The sequence below is a fragment of the Alosa alosa genome, chromosome 4 (genome assembly GCF_017589495.1).
Source record: "Alosa alosa isolate M-15738 ecotype Scorff River chromosome 4, AALO_Geno_1.1, whole genome shotgun sequence".
In the NCBI taxonomy this organism is placed as follows: domain Eukaryota; kingdom Metazoa; phylum Chordata; class Actinopteri; order Clupeiformes; family Clupeidae; genus Alosa; species Alosa alosa.
Window position 1 is genome coordinate 21,101,373 of NC_063192.1, and position 20,866 is coordinate 21,122,238.

The 20,866-nt window shown below is 45.2% G+C and overlaps 1 protein-coding gene across 5 annotated transcripts in view; it reads right to left on the bottom strand.

Annotated features, from left to right (window-relative positions):
- Nucleotides 1–20,866, bottom strand: part of lama5 (laminin, alpha 5) — a 79,710-nt gene that overhangs the window by 50,013 nt on the left and 8,831 nt on the right. For all 5 annotated transcript variants that reach the window (XM_048242263.1, XM_048242262.1, XM_048242259.1 and 2 more), the window contains exons 3-6: nt 5,987–6,104; nt 3,602–3,720; nt 2,812–2,982; nt 764–861 (exon numbers count right to left, since the gene is read on the bottom strand). In XM_048242263.1, the coding sequence (XP_048098220.1) occupies nt 764–861; nt 2,812–2,982; nt 3,602–3,720; nt 5,987–6,104 (506 nt within the window). The remainder of the gene's footprint in view (nt 1–763; nt 862–2,811; nt 2,983–3,601; nt 3,721–5,986; nt 6,105–20,866) is intronic.

The following is a 20,866-nucleotide window of genomic DNA, read 5'->3' on the forward strand; positions in this document are numbered from 1 at the left end:
AATGCATGGATTCCAGTTGCTGCTACTGGAAGAAACTGGAATCCATGCATTTCCACTGAATTATTTTTGGAATCTGATCCCTTATCATACCTGTTCATTCTTACTCTCACCCGACTTATCGTGACTAAATTCAAGATGGCTGCAAATGCTAAACTTCGTGAAGATACTGTCTGTATAAATCGTCTTGTAAGTAAACTACCAGTGCTTTTTCAAAGTTCTCAATGTCTCGTTTTAAATGTCAGGGCCCTCGGAAGTCTACCAATGAAGTGTGGAGATACATTGAGCCTTGTAAATGGTGTAAAACAGTGATTTATTTGCATGGCTAGCCCGATGCCGAAGCACCACCATTGAAAAAGCTGTTGGTAGCATCGGCTAACTAGCTACAGATTTTGGAGTGCAGGGGACAAGCCGAGATGGGCTATGAGACATACGTTCACTCTCGGTATCATGTTTCAACACACTTTAGGTCAATATCACACCGGAATTCTCCTTTAATACGCAATGATAGGACATTTTGCATATTCAGATACTTAACTAGCAGCAGGAGACAACTTGTTATTGTTCTGTGATATTTGATGAGAGATAAGAGAGACCTATGGATTTCTCTAGACTGGATTTCTTCTATATTACTCCTATAATGACTCCTGCAATAGGCTAGGTTAACTTGTCAATGGTGAAAGTGTGTGTGTCCACTACCTAACTAGACAAACTACCTTGCTTAAATCAAGCAAAAACGACACCAGAGAGTGTGGTGGAAACGTACTTGTAGGGATCGTTGGGGTCCTTGGCGTCGCAGGCCTCGGCATGCCCATTGCACACACAGCGCCCGCCGATGCTGATGTCTTTGATGCTGTAGTAGTACTGTGGGACGAGAGGAGGGAGCACACAGAGCACGCTTAGCACTCTCATCTGTTAGCGGTAGCACTCTCCTGTAAGTATTCTCCTTAAAGCCATCCATAGATGGGAAACCTGGCTTCAGAAAGTAGAAGTCCTACCATGTATTTGTTCTACCTGTGTACCTCAAACAGGTGATTTCACTAGCTAGCTCATCTACCTTGCTGAAGAGTTTAGCTAATAAGAATCAACTGTTTTTTTCTGGATGGTTGGAACAAATATGTGGTAGGAAGTGGTCGGACAAATATGTGGTAGGAATGCCGGGTCTCCCATCTCTGATGCCATCTATCCAGAGAGCTTTTAAACCAGGGCTCGAATTATCTTTTTGTCTTTAAGGGGGTCTCTCTATCATAAAAAGTTGGCACACCCCGCGTATAGCTTATCAAGGCGATACAATGGAATAGCCTAGGCGCAAGTGGCGCTTTTGCGCAGTACAGTAAATGCGCACGGCCTAGGCTTTACATTGACACACGCACACAAAAGACATAGATTTTTCATAGAAATTGATTACTTTTAATTAATTTCAACATATTATTGATTGTAATAGTCCATATCTCATTTCAATTTCATAATACATAGAAATAGACTAAACGATTTAGTCTGGCCATTCTCAATTTCACAACGTAACTCATTTAAACCAGACCACCGTCCTCAGTGTCAAACACAATAATCCATGTAGTGTAACTTATACACAGGGGAAAAAGCACTAACTGGCAGAAATGAATAAAGCCAGCCAAACTATGTTCTAGTTCTAGTAGGCTAATGTGTTGAACCGTGAAAAATTAACAGACAATTTTGGAGTTTGCACTGAGATATTGTCGGGTAGCCATTGAATATTCCGACATCAGAGATTGCTAACAGGTGTTTCAAAATAGCTGGGAACTTTCCGGAGCTCTGAATGGCAGAGGATAGCTAGATCATCAGACAACACGATCATTGTAGGCTGCATTATGGGCCATAATTTATGGCTTTGTCAATCAACATAGAATAGGTGAAGCGCAAGTTCAACAGCAAACAGGACTTTTCAGCACGTATCAAACCACGTAGGCTAGCCCAATGCAAATAGACAAAACACTCACATCAAAGCAGGGTGACTTCTTCAGATTTGCGAGTGCTGTCAAATCGATACGGTTTGCAGTCTAGTGGTGTGGTGTTGAAGTGTCATGCTGCGTTCAAGAGCGTATGTAGGTCTACGTCCCGTAGTAGGCCTAGACTATATTTTAATTTAACGTCTTTAATGGTAAGAGATCGCACAGGGATGGATAATGATTTAAGATTAAATTACAATGCCAGACACCTTCAGATATGAGACCCCCTCAGGTTTTTGACTTTGTTGCTTTCATGGGAGCCAGTCCTCACTCTATGGGAGCTCGGCTCCCTCTGGCTCCCACGTAATTCGAGCCCTGTTTTAAACTCTAGCACAGAGAGAGACGCATCGAGCCTTTTTCATGTCCAGATGGTATTCTGATCCTCAACAAAATAACACAAGATTATTCTTATTCATTCTGTTTATCAAATGTATGCAAATTTAAGACAGTAGGCCTGACAAGGACAACTGATAGTAGATGAGTTCACTGAAGATTGGACAAACTGGATAATGGAAAGTTCACTCTGAATGAAGGAACTCGGGCAAGTAAGCAGACACATAAATCTGCTGCATGACTGCTAGTAGTAGGTGGGCCTGATCAATGAGCTCATCTTTGTTGGGCTTTTGAGTCAGTTGCAGGCACGTGTGTGTTTGTTTGTCTTCATGTCTGGACATAGTAACACTAGACTATATTCATAGGCTTTTCAAAAGCAATATAAATGCATAGAAAAATATACTGTATTGTGTACTTCCATCTGTGTGCACAGTGTGTGTGTGTGTGTGTGTGTGTGTGTGTGTGTGTGTATTAGGGATTGTGTGAATGTACTAACCCTGCGTGTAACAGTGGGGTCCCTGAGGGCTTTGCCCATGAGGTGACCCAGTAGTGTGTTCGTGCGCAGGAAGCGCAGGCGGATATTGGTGGCCTTGGTGAAATCCCTCAGCACTGGGGAGTAGGAGAAGTTCATGGCCCCGGGACGCCCGTTCACCAGAGACACCACGATCTGAAGCAGAACACACACAGAGAGAGAACACACACGCACAGGAGTAAGAGCAGTGTTTTCCATCATCAGGAACATACAGTATGCAAAATGCTTGACAGAACTCCCTGTTCTTTCAAGCGCTGGAATTTAGCTTAATTACTGAAACAGCCTTTCACCAATATAAAAAAATACATTGCTAAAATTAAATGAATCAAAACATTCAAAGACAGCAATCAGTCATTTTCTAACAACATGTGTTAAAGGTGATGCTTTTTATCGTCACAATGTTGATGTTATTTGTACACTACCGGTCAAAAGTTTAGGGTCACTTAGAAATTTCCATCCCACTCCATTATAGACAAAATACCAGCTGAGGTTAGTTGCATTTTTTTTTTAATCAGGGCAGCAGTTTTCAGATTACATTATGTGCTTACATAATTGCAAAAGGGTTCTCAACTGTTGTAGAAATGAAGAAATGGCTGCAATATCTACATTGCCCATTATCAGCAACCATTCATCCAATGTTCCAAAGGCACATTCTGTTTACTAATCTGATATCGTTTTAAAAGGCTAACTGAGAAAACATTGGAGAACGCTTTTGCAATCAACAGGTTCGGTGGTGCGGTGACCTCTGACCCACCTCTCCGTTCTCCAGTGGCACGATGCGAGAGTACTCAGAGGTGCAGATGACGTCGTTGTCACTGTTGATGCGCTCGATGGTCCTCTGGCCGAACCGCTCGATACAATCCCTTTTCGAGGCTGAGGAGCGTAGCAGAGAGGGAGGGAAAATAGCACAATGTGATTTATTTGGCAAAATATTCCTGCTTGGTACCTCACTCCCTTACTTAGCTTTTACACACATGTAAGGTCGTGAAAAGGTTTGGACTTTTATGGGCAATTACACGGTAATCGCGCACACCCACTGGGAAATAGGGCATAGAACGAGCATAAATATTAAGCTACTGACATACAGAGAACCGCAACCTGCTCAACAAAGAAAAGTGTAGATACAAGCCAAAGATCTAAATGGGCTGAAAACAAGTAGCCTGCTTAAGCATGGGCCAGGGGAGCTGTTCAACCTGACTCAGCCTTAATTCCCCAAATCCAAACACCCACAGCGCTGGTCACTGACCTGACCTGGAGAAGGGTCAGGGTCATATACCCAAGCACATTTTCTCACGCAGTCACACAGCTTTAAAATTTATGAGCAATCACACACACACACACATGCAGGCACGCACTCACAAACACACACACACACCATTGAAATGTGGTGTTTTGCATCTGGTCTTTGGCTTGAATGAAAAGACGTTCCACAGAAACTTTACAGCTTCTCTGTCAGCCACCAGAGAATCAGGATTTATCACCATGAAGTTGACACTCTGACTGCTTCCTCTACCTTTTACAGCAGTGACCTTACAGAGCTTCCTACAGCCAGAGACAAATACTACACCCAGATGACTTATTTCTTACTCACTCACTCACTCACTCACTCAGACACACACACACACACACACACACACACACAAGCAATACCTCTGCTCTCTGAAGACCCAAGAGTAATGGTTTCTGTCACTATCCATCGCTCTGTCTCTTTTAATCTCTGTCTGACAGATAGATAGACAGACAGGCAGACACACAGCAGCAGGGCTTAAGAGGCCTGTAGAGTAGATTAGTAGATGATAGCAGTGGGCTACATCTGCCCACTTCCGCTCCCTCTTTAGAGAGTCCAGTTCACAGCTCTCCTTTAGCTACACACACTGGTGTGTTTACAGCTCTGAATAGGTTAAACAGACATTACAATCACAATCCTGGCAGTGCACATAAAAACTTTGGCATAAACATTATTCCTCATATGTGTGTGCGTGTGTCTGTAATTATGTTGCTGTATGTGTGTGTGTGGGTGTGTGGGTGTGTGTGATGGTACAGGCCTAAGGCCCAAACAGGCTGCTCTGTCTCAGGTGTTGAGCTGCTGTGAGGAGTATATCCAGCTGGGGCCTGTTCGCCGGGGCTGAGGTGGGCTGGCAAAAATGCATGGAATGTTCCAGAGACTCCCACCTGGATTGACGACTGCTGCCACCAATCAGGAGACTGCCTCAATCCCACCTACCGCCTGCACTCTTTCCCTCCTCGGATGCTGAGCTTCTATCAAACCAACACTCAGACACACACATTCACTCACACAAACACACAGTGTGTGCGTATGAAAATGAGAACAGGGTCCAATTTAACAGGACAAGATACCCTTCCATATTTTTTCCTTCTTTTTCAAATGTTTATTGATTTTAGGACCAGTCAGCATGGTGCTGCCTGGAATTACATGGAATGCGAGCCCACCACAATGATGGTGTATAATCTTTCAGCACGGTGCGAGTCCACAGTGTATAATCCTTCAGTGTGCTGATAATGCCAGCACTGTGTGCCAACCGGCTTATCACTCTTTATTGTTGTGCTTGTTTTTCAACACACTCAAACCAGACACCATTTATCATCTTTAGCAGTAACGGCCTTCACTATATGGGGGGTGGGTGGGGGATTGCCTAGTCTCTTTCTGTGTTCTACAGTTTCTTTATTTGGCATCACATTCCTTCCCTCTCACCTCCTTTTCTTTCCTTTGCTGCTGGGAACACTATGCTTGTTGACGGGCCATTTTTGTGCTGTCTCAAAGGCAGACACTCTATACGAGCGTGCACTAGTCTTGGATACGTCTCTGAATGAGAACGCCTCTCTTGTGTACTTTTTTGAGGTCAAAAGTGGAAAATTCCGACATGCACAAGACATGCATCAAGTGTCTATATAACTGACAGTATTTGTTTTATCCTTATATAGTATACCCTTATATGCCCTTGAACACAATGACTGTTACGCGTGTCAAAACAGCACGTCCCTGCCACGGCTCCTGTGTGTTGCTCATATTCCTCCTCTCACCTCATTTCCATTGAAGACAGAGCATTACAGCATGGAAACAGTCAAAGAGAAAGAGAGAGAGAGAGAGAGACTGCATAGCTAGAGGGGCTCTACTTACAGGCGAAAAACTGCCACGGCTGGTAGGTTTTGCCAAAGTCGATGGATCTCTCAAGTACCCACAGGTCCGGGCGAGGGGAGTTGGCAAACTTGATGAGCACGTAGGCCACATGGAAGAGCTGTGGATAACACAAAACACACCAAAATGAATGTATTAATTAATTAATTAATTAATATACAGTATTAATTAATATACAAACCACAATGTAAGTTAAGTAGATCTGAAATGTTGGTATCATTCTGATATATGTACATTGATATATAGGCTAAATGAAACTAGAATTGCATGACAGCAAAAAACTACCACAATGTCAGTTGAGTCCATAAATTCATAATATGATTTATAATGAACAGCATGAATAAAGAAAAATACAAAGACAAAGAAAATGTAAAAGAAATGGAAGAGGACAACATCAAATAAAACCCTTTTTTAATTACGGACATATGTCTAATGATGTCATTAGTACTACAGGTCAGAACCAGAGGAGGGAGGGGCTTTTCCCTTTCATGGTATTTCAAAGAGAGTATCTTGACATGGACGAATAAAATGAATCGAGGGAATTCACCCCAAGGACTGCACTAACTCAGAGAGCAATGACGGCATGCAAGTGAGCATGGACCAGAACGGACTGGACAAGAAAAATCCTGTGAGACGTCGAAGTCAGAGCCAGTGCTCACGGACTTTCTCATTCTGATGTCCAGCGGTGAACTGCTGCCGGCGTCGTCAATAACAGATGTTCTCCCAAGGAGTCTTAATCAAAGTGTGAATCTAAGTGCCTGGATCGCGTTTCAAGGTTTTCCAACGTTTGCTGCTATCAGTCTATCATCATGACAGAGAAAAATGGCAGAAAGAAGAAATTAAAGCGTAAGGTAGACCTGCATGCATTCTCCCTTGGGTTACAAAACAATGTGGAGCCACCACATCATTGCCAAAGTGAGTTATGGACTAATGAAATTGAATGTACAAAATACACTATCCACCAATGAGAGCGGATGTGACCTGCAGCATTTTAGTGGTGCAGTTCCCTTGAGTGTTTCTTTGTGAGCAAAGCCTCTCAAAGTGTACAGTACTATTTCATCACAATGATCAAGCATGGGTTACTTCATTATGGGCATAGGAGATGAGGAGGTTCAGAGATCAGGGGATATATGGATTCCAGATTAGTCTGTGTCATAGAGATACAAGATGTCCACTATGGGTGGATGGGAGAGGGAGTGTCTTCTGCTATGATACAGTTGTGCCTAGCAGCCATCTTTTTCTTCTTCTTTTCTCTCAAGACATTTGAACTAAACAGCTTTCTGAGCCATGTGAAACTATGAGAATCCAGTTTACTCTCACATACTGTATAGGGTGTATAAGATAAGGAATTTTTCTGCACCACAAAACCAACATAATTTTTGTGTCTGCATTCCTACATTTTGGTCAAGTCCTCCAGTGGATCCATAGGAATCCAGACAGAGAAATGCAACAAAGGCAAAACACTACATTTCAAGTGAAGTATTTCAGGTATTCCACAACCTAAACCCTTGTTGAATGCAATCACCTACCAAACATGACCCTAGGCCTCTTACTGGGAAACAGAGAAAGCCACCCACTTCCTCTCCAAGCCAATTCTTTCAGTGGTAGTGACAGCACTGAATTCCCAAACCCCAAGCGCTAATCATCCCCCACCAGCCCCCTTCTCTCAATCCCGGCAGGTCCTCCACCTTCCAAGCTCTGACCACCACACGGGAATGCTGGGAGGAATGTTGAGGGATTCATTCGTCAGTGTTAGTCACCATACAGTTCAGGCCAAACAAAGCCACATCTGTGGAGGATTTTTGAGGGGAAGAAGACAAGCTAAAGGTGGATGGGGGATGGTGGGGGGATAGTATGCTGTAGGGAGACCTTCGAACAAGGGATCTGTCATTCTTCCTCCATCATCGAGACGCCCAGAGACGAGAAAGTTGGGACTTTCACCCCAAAAACTTCAAAGGTCGTCCCTGAGAGTCCCATGGGTCGTGCATGCGGGTTCACGAGTGTGAGTGAGCGAGTAGGTTCTCAGATACACACACAGGGGCCTGTGAGTCCACTCCCGGCACAGCAGGATTACGATGGCGCAGGAGATAAAGGAGCTGGCAACTCCGAATGCATACTGTATGTCGAACCGAAGTCAATGTCCTCAGGGTATATTGCACAGAAAAGAGAGGCCTCTTTCTTTCATTCTCTCTCTCTCTCTCTCTCTCTCAGTTTTCCTCAAATGCATTTCTGAATAATCCCACACACCCACCCAACACTTCCTGGCAATGCCATACAGGAGGTGCTGCCAAAAGGGTGTATAACAAGCTAGCTGGCACACTCAAAACACATCCCACCACCATAGACAGCCCTGAATCTGTCCAGCCCCTGTGCTGTCCGAGTAAAAGAGGACAGAAACAGTTTCAGGGAGCTTTGTGACCCCCCCCCCACCCCCATCCCTCCCAGCCCACAGGGATGAGTCCTCTGTTCAGTCCCAGCTCCAGTGTTCAGTGGCTTACTGGGCCCGGCAGGTCAAGCTCACAAGAGAGAAAGGCTGAGGCCTGTCCGTCAGGGCCTGGTTACTGTGGTTACGGCCCAGAGAGAGGCCAGGCACATGTGTGATTGGAGGAGGGCCAGGGGACTGAGTCACGTCTCACATAGGAACACAAAACATCTCAGTGAGACCGGAGTCAGAGTGCAAGCCAATGACGCTGCGCTGAGGTTTGGACAAGCACCAGGGTGGGAGTGCAGTGCAGGAAAGGGGCAGGGATGGTGAGGAGGAGAGGATGCTGTCACTTAGTAACAGGGAGTAAGCTGAGACATTTCCCCCACTCATTTGTTTTTTCAAGAGTAAATTCTTATTTACTCTCATCTAAAATTACATCCATAGTACAAGCAAGGAGTGAATATTTTAGAACATTGCTGTTCTAATCAAAAGGACCCAAAAGACATGGGTGTTAATTTGTTAACATTAGTGTCATGTAACTATTTTGCATATCAGAGCAGGAGGGGAGTTGCATATCAATTGCAGTTTTAGTCCTGCTGAGGAGCGGACAGGATCTATGGGAAATGGTAAAAAAATGATGGGCGGGGTTGGGAGATGTCATGCCTGTTAACAATGCATTTCCTGTCTAAAACTGGATGTGAGGTTACCTCAGTCTTACAGATAAGCCCTTACACATAGGGGTCAAAATAACTTGGCTTTTACTCGTTGTTTTTAACCACAAGCCCGTGGGGGGCGAGGGAGCCCTTTCAGTCTAAAATTTCGTGGTTGGTCAGGTCATTTCCTGCACAATCTGGAGCCTTTGAAATGCAGTTTTAATTAAGACGCACAATGGGATTAATGGTCTGGAATGTCCACATACTGGGTAATATTATACAGAGAATAAAAATGATTAGTATTCCTATGGTCAGTTGAACAAATAGTCCCATACTGTTTTTATTAAGTGAGGGTGTATCCTTACCTCAATTCTCTTCTTAAAAAAACCCTGAAACTATGTCTGAAACTGTCTTTAGTTTCCACTCAGTAAACAGTGTCCAGTTAAACCTATGGCCAGTATCCCGCCAGTGGGCTTAATGATTGAACACATTCCTTAGTTAGTTCTGCATTCCTCCTCCCTCAGGTAAGCATATAGATAAGCTCAGGGAAGCATGGCCTTCAGACACATTTACAGAGGGGTGAGTGATGGGACACCTGAGAGGTGGGCCCACATCCTCCCACCCCCCCACCCCTACCTGTTCCTACAGGTTAAGATAACCCCAGGCCAACTAGGGGACAAGAGACCAAAGTTGTGACCAAATGTAAGGGAAGGGACCTAGTTAGTACTGTTCTAACACCCGAACTAGGTTGCAAACTAGGTGGTCACGCGACTTTGTCGCCTCCATGTTTTTTCTTTTCTTTTCCGATTGCAAAGCGAGGTTGCACAATGGATTATGGGAGCGAATAAGATGCATCTGATGCATCTTTGAAAATCATTGAAAATGAAGTACGGATCTAGAAGAACGCTTGACTTTTGGACAGCCTTCTCTGACGTAACATCCGGCAAATGCACTCTACCTAGAGCGCATTCTAGGCTTTTGGACGTGACAAGACAAAAAGAGGAACTATCCTCTTTAAAATGGTCAAAAGAAGGGCCCTAATTTGAATGATGACCAAAGAGCAAAGTTAGTAATTAGTAAAGTAACTAAGCTTAATTAATAATGAGGCAAAATCAATTTCCTAATTATTACAGCTTATGCCCGAGAATTTTTTGTTGATGCACTTTGCCCCCCATTTAAATTAGGGTGCAAAGCCTAAACGTTAATTGATTAAGTGTTGATTAAGGTGGAGGTCCGTCCTCACCCTCCTCTTAACCCCAACCCCGACCCCCACTGCTCCCGAGCTTCCTGTGCTCTGGCATTCCTGATGGACGGCAGGGCTAATCCCGAGGCGTCAGCGTCAGGCCCAAGAGGGATCTGTGAGAATGTTACGGGAGCGATCCTCAGCAGACGCTCTCACCCGACATGGACTCGCACGCCCTGCTGCAGAATAATGGGGAGCTTGTGAAGAGAGGAGGAAGGGGAAAGGGAGAGATGGAGGAAATGGGAGCTGCCGTCCCAGCTGCGTCCGTCAGTTCCGACCGCGCCGGCCGTCACCGAGTCTCTAGCAATGCATTGTAAATCTGTCCATCTGTCTGTCTGTCTGCAAGACAGCCACCTGCCTGTGTGACACGGACCTGCACCGCTGGCAGTTCGACTGATATCGGGGGTCACACAGACAGCTGTTGTCCCCACCCCCTCCCCCACACTCCCCGCAGAGAGAGAGAGAGATTCTCTATAGGGTCAGCCAGTGACTCTCCCTGCCGGACTCGGTTTAGGGTTTTGGGAAGTCATGCCTGAAGAGCCGCAGGAGCTCAGGTCATTCCAGGGATTCCAAGAAACGTGAGGCTCAGCATGAAACCGTTCTCTAGCAAAGCACTGTAACGTGATACTGCCACATGAATATTATGATGTGACTAATCTGGATTATTCTATGGGCTCCCAGCCCAAAGAGATGACAGTGCTCTCTACTTCTTGGAGATTTATGCTAGACAAGCTTTAGGGAAGCAGCTGGATTTTGTGAAGCAACTTTATTTAATCTTTACCTCTATCTTATCTAACTTATTTTAAGTTTTACTGATATAAGTAATAATTAAAAAAAAGCAATCACACAAAAAGCAATCACACAAAGTAAAGTCACAGAAATAATGTGACTTTAAAGGAATTCAGTTACTAAGACCTTCCTCACCTGTGTGCTGACACACCCATGTTTATGTGCAAGATCATTCACGTGGTATCAAATGAACAAAACAATTTTGACTAGTAATTACATTAGCACTAGTTCATGCACAACAGTATGTATGTAATGCCTGCTGCATTGTGTTTCAAACGAATCAGAGCCAAATATCCTTCTTGTAATGTACAAGTAACCTCCTCTGCACTATAAGTAAGACCCTTGAAAAAGGAAAGGCAAGTTGAGTCATGAAGAGGGGAATGCGGGGAGGCCGTATAGAGGATCAAGAGACAGTGTTGTTTTAAGACTCAGGGGAGATGCTGAAAACATGCATACCAGCTCGAGGTAAGATTCAGGAACTGATAAAGTAAGATAGACTTAAATAGATAGATAATAATAGAAGAAAGAAAAAAACAATAAGGCTGAGAGACTATAGGAGAAGGTCATGGCTGGCAGGGAGGGTTTTTGCGTGGGCGAGATGAGGGTCTGGCTGTGGTAGCATTAGTCACAGACGAGCAGTGGCTACTGTAGATGAGCGTCTACCTGAGTGAGTGCCAGCGCCAACGCGTGGCATCCTCTAATCCGCGACTGTGACAAAACAAACGGCAGATCGAGGGGAATGAGGGGTGGGTGGGTACGACTGTCTGCATAACTTCACGCCACACGATGCATTTTCAGTAAACACAAGTGATGGAGGCAGTTAATCCCTCTGCAGCATGTTTTAAATTGTGTTGCATCATATCTGCACACAAAACAGAGTTCTCATGGAAGGTTGCATTACTGTTAACACACATACCCGAGCTTACTTGTCAAAGCTAGTGGTGTTACTGCAGATTTGAAATTCAATGGTGACTTTGTCAGTTTCATGAATGTAGTGTATTTGTTATGACTTTATCCATTCAAACAGCATGAATGGCAAGAGCAAACAGAGGTCAGGTCACCAGTCCTGGCCAGAACACTCCTTCACAGTTTCACCATCCGGTTGTTAAGTCTGACGTCACAGGCCTAACAGCTTTTTCTTCAAAAACGTTTACTAGTAGTTTTCACAACTTGTTAACCTTGTCACCATCACCTCCGTTTTAGTGAGGGTAAATAAAATCGGTAAGTAAAATAGTTTATTTTACTGTCTCTGGAGAAAAACAAGTGGCCCTGAAATCCGTTGGACCCGGAGAGAAAATTATCAGCCCATTATTGCATCATGACTTAACAACCGAATTGCATCCGCTCTTGAGAATGCAATGGAAAAAGACACATCAGTCTTCAGGTTTGCTGGGAAGAGGGTGTAGGACGCGCTGACATCCATAATTGCACTGCATTTCCTGAGACGCAGTAATCTCAGGAGCTATTGTGGTGGGGGGTGCTGGTAGGTGGAAGCAGCGGTTCAGGTATGCATGGAGCGGAGGATAGGAGAGGGGAGTGCTATCTCCTCCAGTCCCTGGGCCTCTCCTTTCCAACCCCCACCCCCCCCCCCCCCCCTTCCACCATGGCGTCTGTTCACACCTGCTCTGTACTCCCCCCTCTCCCTCTCCCTCCTCTCCCTCACTCCCATCCACTTGGGTGACTCCGGCCGTCCCGCTGTCACAAGGCACTGGGTAATTACAGGTTGCTGTTAAAGAGAGTGGCCCTCCACAAACAGATGCCTGCATGCGTGTAGGGCAATGAGATTTGAGAGTGGGGATTTGTGAATTCCAGGCGGAATTACAGCCACGTTAAGAAAAAAAGAAGAAAAAAAAACACCGGCCATCACCTGGGAAACTCAAAGGGCCTCTTAACCTTCTGCTCCTGCCTAAATACACCCTTCAGCCAATGGGCTTGGTCCCACTCAAATCTATGCAATCGCAGAGACCTCAACCACCATCACTTCACCTCCACACTTACTACAAGACTACAAGAATGCAAACATCACAACACAGACAGTGTGTGATTATTGTGGTTGGACACTATCACTGGAGGAACCAAAACTGTTGCACATATCGCTACATATCGGAGAGAAACACTGCATCCTACACCGGAACGACTTCTCTGATTCTCTGGGAAAAATCCTGTGGGTGTATTTTTGCATTCCAGATGTTGTCCAGACTCTGCTAATTAGACATCCTTGCTGTTGGCATGTCTTATCCAGTGGCTCTCCCATCTGTTCCCTGAAGGGTAAACTACAGGGGAAGGAGGGATAAAAGAGGAGTGGAGGACGGAAGGCATGAGGGCAGAAAAAGAAGACAGGAGATAGAAGGACAGGGGCCGGCAGGGATTTCTGACGTGAACCACAAGGTGAGAAGGTGAAAGAGAGCCAGAGAGAGAGAAGAGGGACAAGGACGGGAGTAAACAGGAAAAGAAAACCAGCTGTGAGATGAGGAGTCACCGCCAACTCGAGAGCGAAACGGATAAAGGAGGTAAAGAAAAAATAAATGGACAAAAAGGAGAAAATGAGAAAGAAGAGAGTTTTCAGGTCTCCTGCAAAGGCCTTGAGCTTCCCTAAGCCAGACCACAAGGACATGGTATCAGCTGCCTGCTGCAGACAGAGGGAAATCTTAACGTGGCAACTAATCACTGCTGGCAGTGGACCCAGGGGCTTTCCTACAGGCAGCAGCAACAGCGCTGCTTATCGCTCTGGCTTTGCTGCTCGTACATCAGGGCTAAATCATACACATCATTGGCAAGTGTGCCTACTGCCTAGACACAACGTGGCGCACACACACGCGCACACACGCACACACACACACACACACACACACACACACACACACACACACACACACACACACACTTAAAGAAATTCACAAGAAGTTAAGGCCAACAGATAACAAATGCTTCAGCTGCAGTTGCCTTGGTGTATTAAAACTGAACACGACACGACAGGAAAAGTATACGATGCATGTGTCAGACTGAGAGGCAAAAATAAGAACAAAAAATAAGAAGCAAGCCAGATCTCCCATTTGATGAGCACCAGATCAAAATCCTATCTGACAAGCAGTGTAGCGTGAGGGGATAAAGATCCTCTCATATCTGTGTCTCTCTCTCCCCAAACAAGCGCTGCCCTTGCAAACCCTCCAGCTGTCAGGGACGGCCTGGGCCCTGTTACGGCACAGGCTCTCTTGCAGTCGCCCAGTGCACCATACTCCAGTGTAACACAACACTGATGCCTTTACGGGCCAGCTACACATCCACACACCGCACCATCCACACCTGGCACGGGCAGGCACGTCAGCTCCTTTGAGTGCTGAACCCGTGTGAGAGCTATTGCATAGCTGACTGAGAGTGAGCCCAAGTGGCAGAGAACTATGCAGTGCTCAGACAACACCTTTAACAAAAACAAACACAATTACAGAGGTACCTGTCCAATTTGCCCCTGGGCTTGGAGCGGGGCAATAAACATGTTACCCCTGTCGCTATTTGAGAAAATATTAAAAAGAAAAAGAAAAATTTGCATACTAGAGCAACCTTCTTTGATTATGGTGTAGTACAACTGTAGTCAAGTCAAGTCAAGTCAAGGTTGTTTTAATAGCGCATTTCACACACAGAGGTCATTCAATGTACTTTACATAAACAAAAACAAACAGTAATAGCAAATGAAAGCATAGAATGGCAATAGTCAAAGAATGGTTTAAAAAGTAAAGAATAAGAAAAGAAAATCATAAAGAAGAAATATGAAAACTGTAATTAGACCGGTGGTACAGGAAGAGGGAGAGCGTAGTGTTTTGCCTACTAATACTACAAGCCAGAACTAGTACTCTAAATAGCTATGACAAGCCAAGCAATATATCTGTCAATAAATGTGCCATGTACACTGTACTATGAAAACATCTGCCTCCAGTAGACTAGAGCAACCTGTTGTTGGATCATTGTGTGATGCAGCTTCTTCAGACAGTGAGAGGCAGTGAGAGACTTCCCAGAATGCTATGAAGCTGACTCCTGAGCAAAATCTATTGTCATTAATGGCGGTGGCAAAGCTGGAACAAACAAGAGAAATAAGGAAAGTGTGGTCATAAAAAAAAAGTGCGGTTCTAAAGCGGAACTGAAATCTGAAGATCTTTGTGAGTGCTACCGAAATGTCCACTATTGTAACTGTTGGAAATCATGTAACAACATACACACGCCAGGGCGTCCAGCCACAGTGATTTAGTGCAGGCCTGCGCACTGCAATCTGTAAGTCATTAGTGTGTGGAGCCAAGCCACTCACTCATGTACATGTGTGCTGGTTGTCCGTGGTGGTCCATTGCGTAAATGCAGTGCATCTCAAACCTTTATTAAGTCCCATGAGGGCTGAACAATTGATGAGCAGACTACCGGTACTTTACTGAAGTTAATTCAACCAGTGCCTGAGTGTGTGATTGTGTGTGTGTGTGAGAGAAGGAGAGAGATAGAGAGAGAGAGAGGGAGAGAAGGGAAAGAGAGAGAGTGAATGTGAGTGTGTTCACTGAATTAACAACTCACTCATGCCATGCATGTACAAAATAGGCCATGATTAACCTCTGGTTGCTCAGCAACTGGACCACAGGGTTCAAAGGCTGGAGTTCCATAAGAACCCATCGACAACCTGACAACCATAAACAATGTGACAAAACCCCCACACCCCAACCCCTCCAAACAGCCTCCCCTCCAGTTTATAGTTCATGCCGAACATTCAGCCTAAGTACCCCTGCTCCTTGGGCAAATGAAACATTCCTGTTACCAATTGTAACAGCACTACAAGCATTTGACCTGCACCATGGGTGTCATGGAGCCTCTAGGGCCTGTGAGGAGGTTCCTTTATGACTGCAGGAACGGCGCACTGGATTTATGTGACCTGCTCCTCTCTCTGATCCCCTTTCTCAGTGCGTTTCCTCGACTCATCTGTTTATCTTAGGATGGATTGATTGCTCTCCGCTTGTCACTGGGTCACTCTTCTCAGCCCCGGCTTGTTTAAAGCACTGTACATACAAATCTTCCTACAAGACACATTCTCGAGGCATGTTTAGGGATTCTCAGAGTGTATTTTTAAAGGAACATTTTCTTCTGTATAATACTTCGCTAGTAAGCTAGTTCTATTTTTATTTCACACTCTGTAAATATACCCTTTGTCGAATTGAGTCTACAGTATGCTTGTAATATTTCACACAGACACCTAGATGAGATCATAAGTGACTGACTAGCAGGAATGCTAATGGCTCACTGGAGATGTACTGATTAACTAAAGAAAATCCCTTCTTTGTAGAACCCATAAACCTCACTGGAGCTGAGGATGAGATGCTGATAAAGGGGCATGAAGGTGCTTCCAGGGGCAATAGCCCAGTCTTCTCCTCACCTTCCCAGACTCAACGGGACATGCTGGGGCAAGTGAAGGGGCCCGGCCCTCACCCCCAGGGCTCCAGAGCCTGAGAGAGGGGAATTGATTGCCCCCAGCCTCCACAGGGCGAAGGAGTAGTGGTAATACTCTACACACCCCCCCCAAGTGAAGAGCCCCACTTGAGCTCACAGCCCCCCTCCAAGAAATGCCAAATATGCCAGTGGAAGGATGAGGCAGACGAAGCAGGGCTCAAACAACAGCTAGTGTTGACCCGGCAAAAACAAACATTTGCCCTCGCATTAACGAGGGCAGCCGCTATTCCCTTTCTCTCCCTTGTTCCGTTCTTTTCTTCCTCCATCTCTACACAACCATGAGCCCTTGGGCCTACCAGGCAGGAACAACTCATTCGGAATTTAGGGTGAAATAATAAGGACAGTCACCACTTGGTGACTGACGGAAACATGCTGAAAAGGGACATTCAAGATTTCCAAATCCCACTGTCCAGTAACATTTGGTCACTTTATTGTGCAGTAAGCTGGTCAGACTGGTGGGAGGACATGCTGGATGAGACCATTCACGTCTATTTTCAGATAATGTCCTTCCTGAGCAGAAAGAAACCTTTGTAAAAGGACAGAACATATTAGCATGAAACTATTTCTGTCACGATTTGTGGTAGATCGTGGCAGAGATTATATCACTTGTACAGATGACGCATGTCAGAGAGGTAATGACTTGGATAAAAGCGGCCAAAAAAATATCGCATCATCATAATGGCACCATTATAATAATTACTGGATTGGGCTTCTAATTATAGTTGTCATTTGAGTGCTGATATAGAAACAGAGCTCAACAGCGCTATGTGCATTTCCCAAAAAATGAAAAATAGAGGACCAGTACAGCCAGGGCCTGTTATCCATCAGCTGCTGGAGCTTGACGAAAACACAAGGTCAATAGCTCTCTGTCGTCTCTGAACACTCCCCACCAGATCATCGCCCTCTGTCAGTCAGTGCCACCGGAAAAATAACTCAAAACCACGGCGGAACGACAGCTACACAGCCCATTTCACAAGACCCAAACAGCCATACCCATAGATCCTCCCCTATAGACCCCCCCCACACACACACACACACACACACTCAGTCTTTACATGCCCCGTTTGAGAGTGCCGTTTCTTTTGACGACACCTTCTCGCCTCGGCCTGTGGGTTTGTGAGAATAATCTCCAGAGCTGACGCCTCCAGCAGAATGTTATCAAGCCCAAAATGGACAGATAAGGAGGGCCACTGCCTGCCCTGTTTGCCCACGTCGCTGAGAACCAGCAGGGCCTCTCTTTGTTTTAGCCTTTATCACACAAGGGCTTTAAGGGCATCAGACATAGACACACGCGTGCGAAAGGACAGACAGACAGACAGACAGACACACACACACACACACACACACACACACACACACACACACACACACACACACACACACACACACACACAACCAGAAGAGCGCAAAGAAGAAAAGTAAACTTCCATTTGTATGGGCTGGAGGTGGGGGTGGGGGTGGGGTGGTGGGGTGTGTGTGGGGGGTGCTACTGCCCCTCACCCTTAGAGAAGGAGAATGTGACAGGCATTTGGGAAGGCTGTGGAGCGTGCCTCAACCTGCGCTGGGTTCAGTACCTGGTGCAGTTTCAGTACTGACGGCAAAATTCCCTTCTAGGACCCCTTCCCCTAAAATCAGACTGAGGAAGAGGGAAACCTATTCATATTCTAATTCCATAATGACAATGACAATGGAATGGAATGGAAAGGAATGACAGGAGAATCTCATTGTTCACAATTACGCCTTATCACTCCAATCAACAAACACAGTATAAATGTCTTCCTACTGCCAACAAGCCTGCTAGCTAGGGAGGAGACAAATTATCTCCAAATGGGTTGCATTTGTATTTAACTTATATAAAGAATATTCAGTTCAACTGCCAAGTTTCCTGTGTGAGATTGAACCTTTCTATCTACGATTCTGTAATTTTCCACTGGTTTCCAGTGAGCCCAACTGTGATGTCCAACTCCTCTCCTTTTATGCGGCTTAATTGCTAACGAACCCTCCCCTCTGCTCTCCGCTCCCACACGTAACCTCTTATATTGGTCTACTCCTCTTCCCCTGAGCTTCCCACAGTTCAAACAGTTTTACTGTTTCCCTCAAGAGGCCAAGGCACCCTTTATCTCCACTCTGCTTTTTTAAAAAAAATGCTATTGATGTATTGGCCCAATATTTGCATGAGGAGTGGACGAAACTCCAGATGACCCCAACAGTGGTGGCAACAACAGCAGCTGCACCCATGGTAGATAGTGGGTGACTCTAGTACTAGAGTTGGCCCTGACATGTCCAGCCGATCTATGCCAGACCAGGGCCAAAGTCAGACAAAAGACAGCTACTATCTGGCATGACAATGCGGATGAGTGCCATTTACGTGATGCTCCGAATCTAAGGAACACTCCGCCATGAGCTTGCAAGTTATTTATAAAACTACAGATGATAAAAATAGAATTGGCGTAGTGTTAGACTTTCATCACCAATAGTTTGCATCCCCACTGGTCTACTCCCTCAGCTACTATCTGGCATGGCTATGAGGATGATGAAGAGTTTCCTGTTTAAAAGTAAGAAGCATACGAGTGGAAGAGGAAAAGACTGGAGAAGAGGGAGCTCAAGTAGAGGGTCAGTGAGTGCACACCTGTAAAGTGAAGTCTTGAGTGACATTTTATGTCAAAACGAGCCCTAACCCTACAGGTGGAGTGCGGGGTACACCAGGCACGCAACTGAAGCATTCCATTTGCGGAGCGTTAAAAAAAGAGTTTTTAGAAGACTGGTCTAATTTTTTCAAATGTACAGGCAGCTATCACATCTGGTGTAGCCAGTTCCATTGATTATAGAGGAAGCTTATTGTTGCAGCATACGGTCTGCAAACAGAACGCTGCAGTTACGGGCCTGGTGTAGCCTGCCTGTTATTCTTTATGCCATGTTTTAACAATGAGCTACAAACAATATGTTGTGCATGTTAACAATCAATGTTAATGCTAAGGTATTTCCATATAATTGTTTGGTTGTTTGCTTTTGGATGTAACACAATAGGACTGGTAAGACATTCTGGAGAGCTATAGACAAACCGCAAAATAACAGGTCTCAGACAAAACCATGGCCTCAGTAATGGTGAAACGGCTTGGTATTAAAATAGTCTATAATGAACACCATTGGAAGAGAACACAAAAGAAAGCTTGTAGAGTTTATATTTACTGAGCTCAACTGCAACCAGGATGCCTACAGCTTTCGAACCTTACCCATTTTAAGCAGCTGGACAGGCTCCTAAGAGGAGCTGTCTGAAGTATGCAGTGACCACATATGGGTCAAGTGATACTACGTAAACACTGTCCTGCGACACCACATTTAAAAAACTTAACTCACTGGTTCAAGAGTATGACATGCAGATGGATGGAAAAGTGCAACACAGAAATGCCCCAGACATTATATTTAGTCTTGTTGTCAAGATTAAAACACACCTCTGAGGCATTTACTTGATGTTAAGGAACACTCCAGCTTGCCATGAGCTTGCGAGTTATTTATGAAAGTACAGATCAAATCATAAAAATAGAATTGGAGTTAGTGTTAGATTTTCTTCACCAATAGTTTGCATCCCCCTGGTCTACACCCTCTCCCCAAGGATCCCCCCTTTGGCAGTGGGACAAGGCAGTTGCCAGGGCTGGAAGTGGCTTAATCTGCAGACTTTATTTGTTCTCGCGGCTGGACTAATGCACAGGAAATACACTTTAATGCCTTGCACACTGAGAGCCTTGCTGCCACGACACTGGTGAGGAAGACTCTACAGAGGCATAGAGCAGTGCAGTGGGAGTGGATCTTTGCTGCTTTAGGAGGGGGCTCTCCACATAGATGCCAAGCGGCAGCAGCTCGTTTACGCAGCTGCTGGAGCAACAGCAAGACCGTGTCAAGCACAAGGTGCTGTAGGTTTGAAAAGGTCTGTTTTAGGCACACAAACTCACGCATACACATCGAAACACACGCACAAGAATGCATGTAATAGCTTAATAAATGACAGAGTGGTACCTCACTTACAAAAACCTCTCCAGTCATATATCCCTCCCAATTACCCACTCCCTCATCTCCCTCTCTCTCTCTCTCTTGCTCTCTCTCTCTCACTCTCTGCCTTTTGCAGGCCGATGGTGGTACTACGGTACTACTTGAGCAGTGAGTAGCCCTTCAGAGTAGATGTATGTGTTTGGGTTTTAAATAGGGTCCCTCAGGAGGGACAGCAGAGGAGTCGGGGCCAAGAGTGGAGCTGCAAGACCAGAGCAGTCAGAACAAGCACA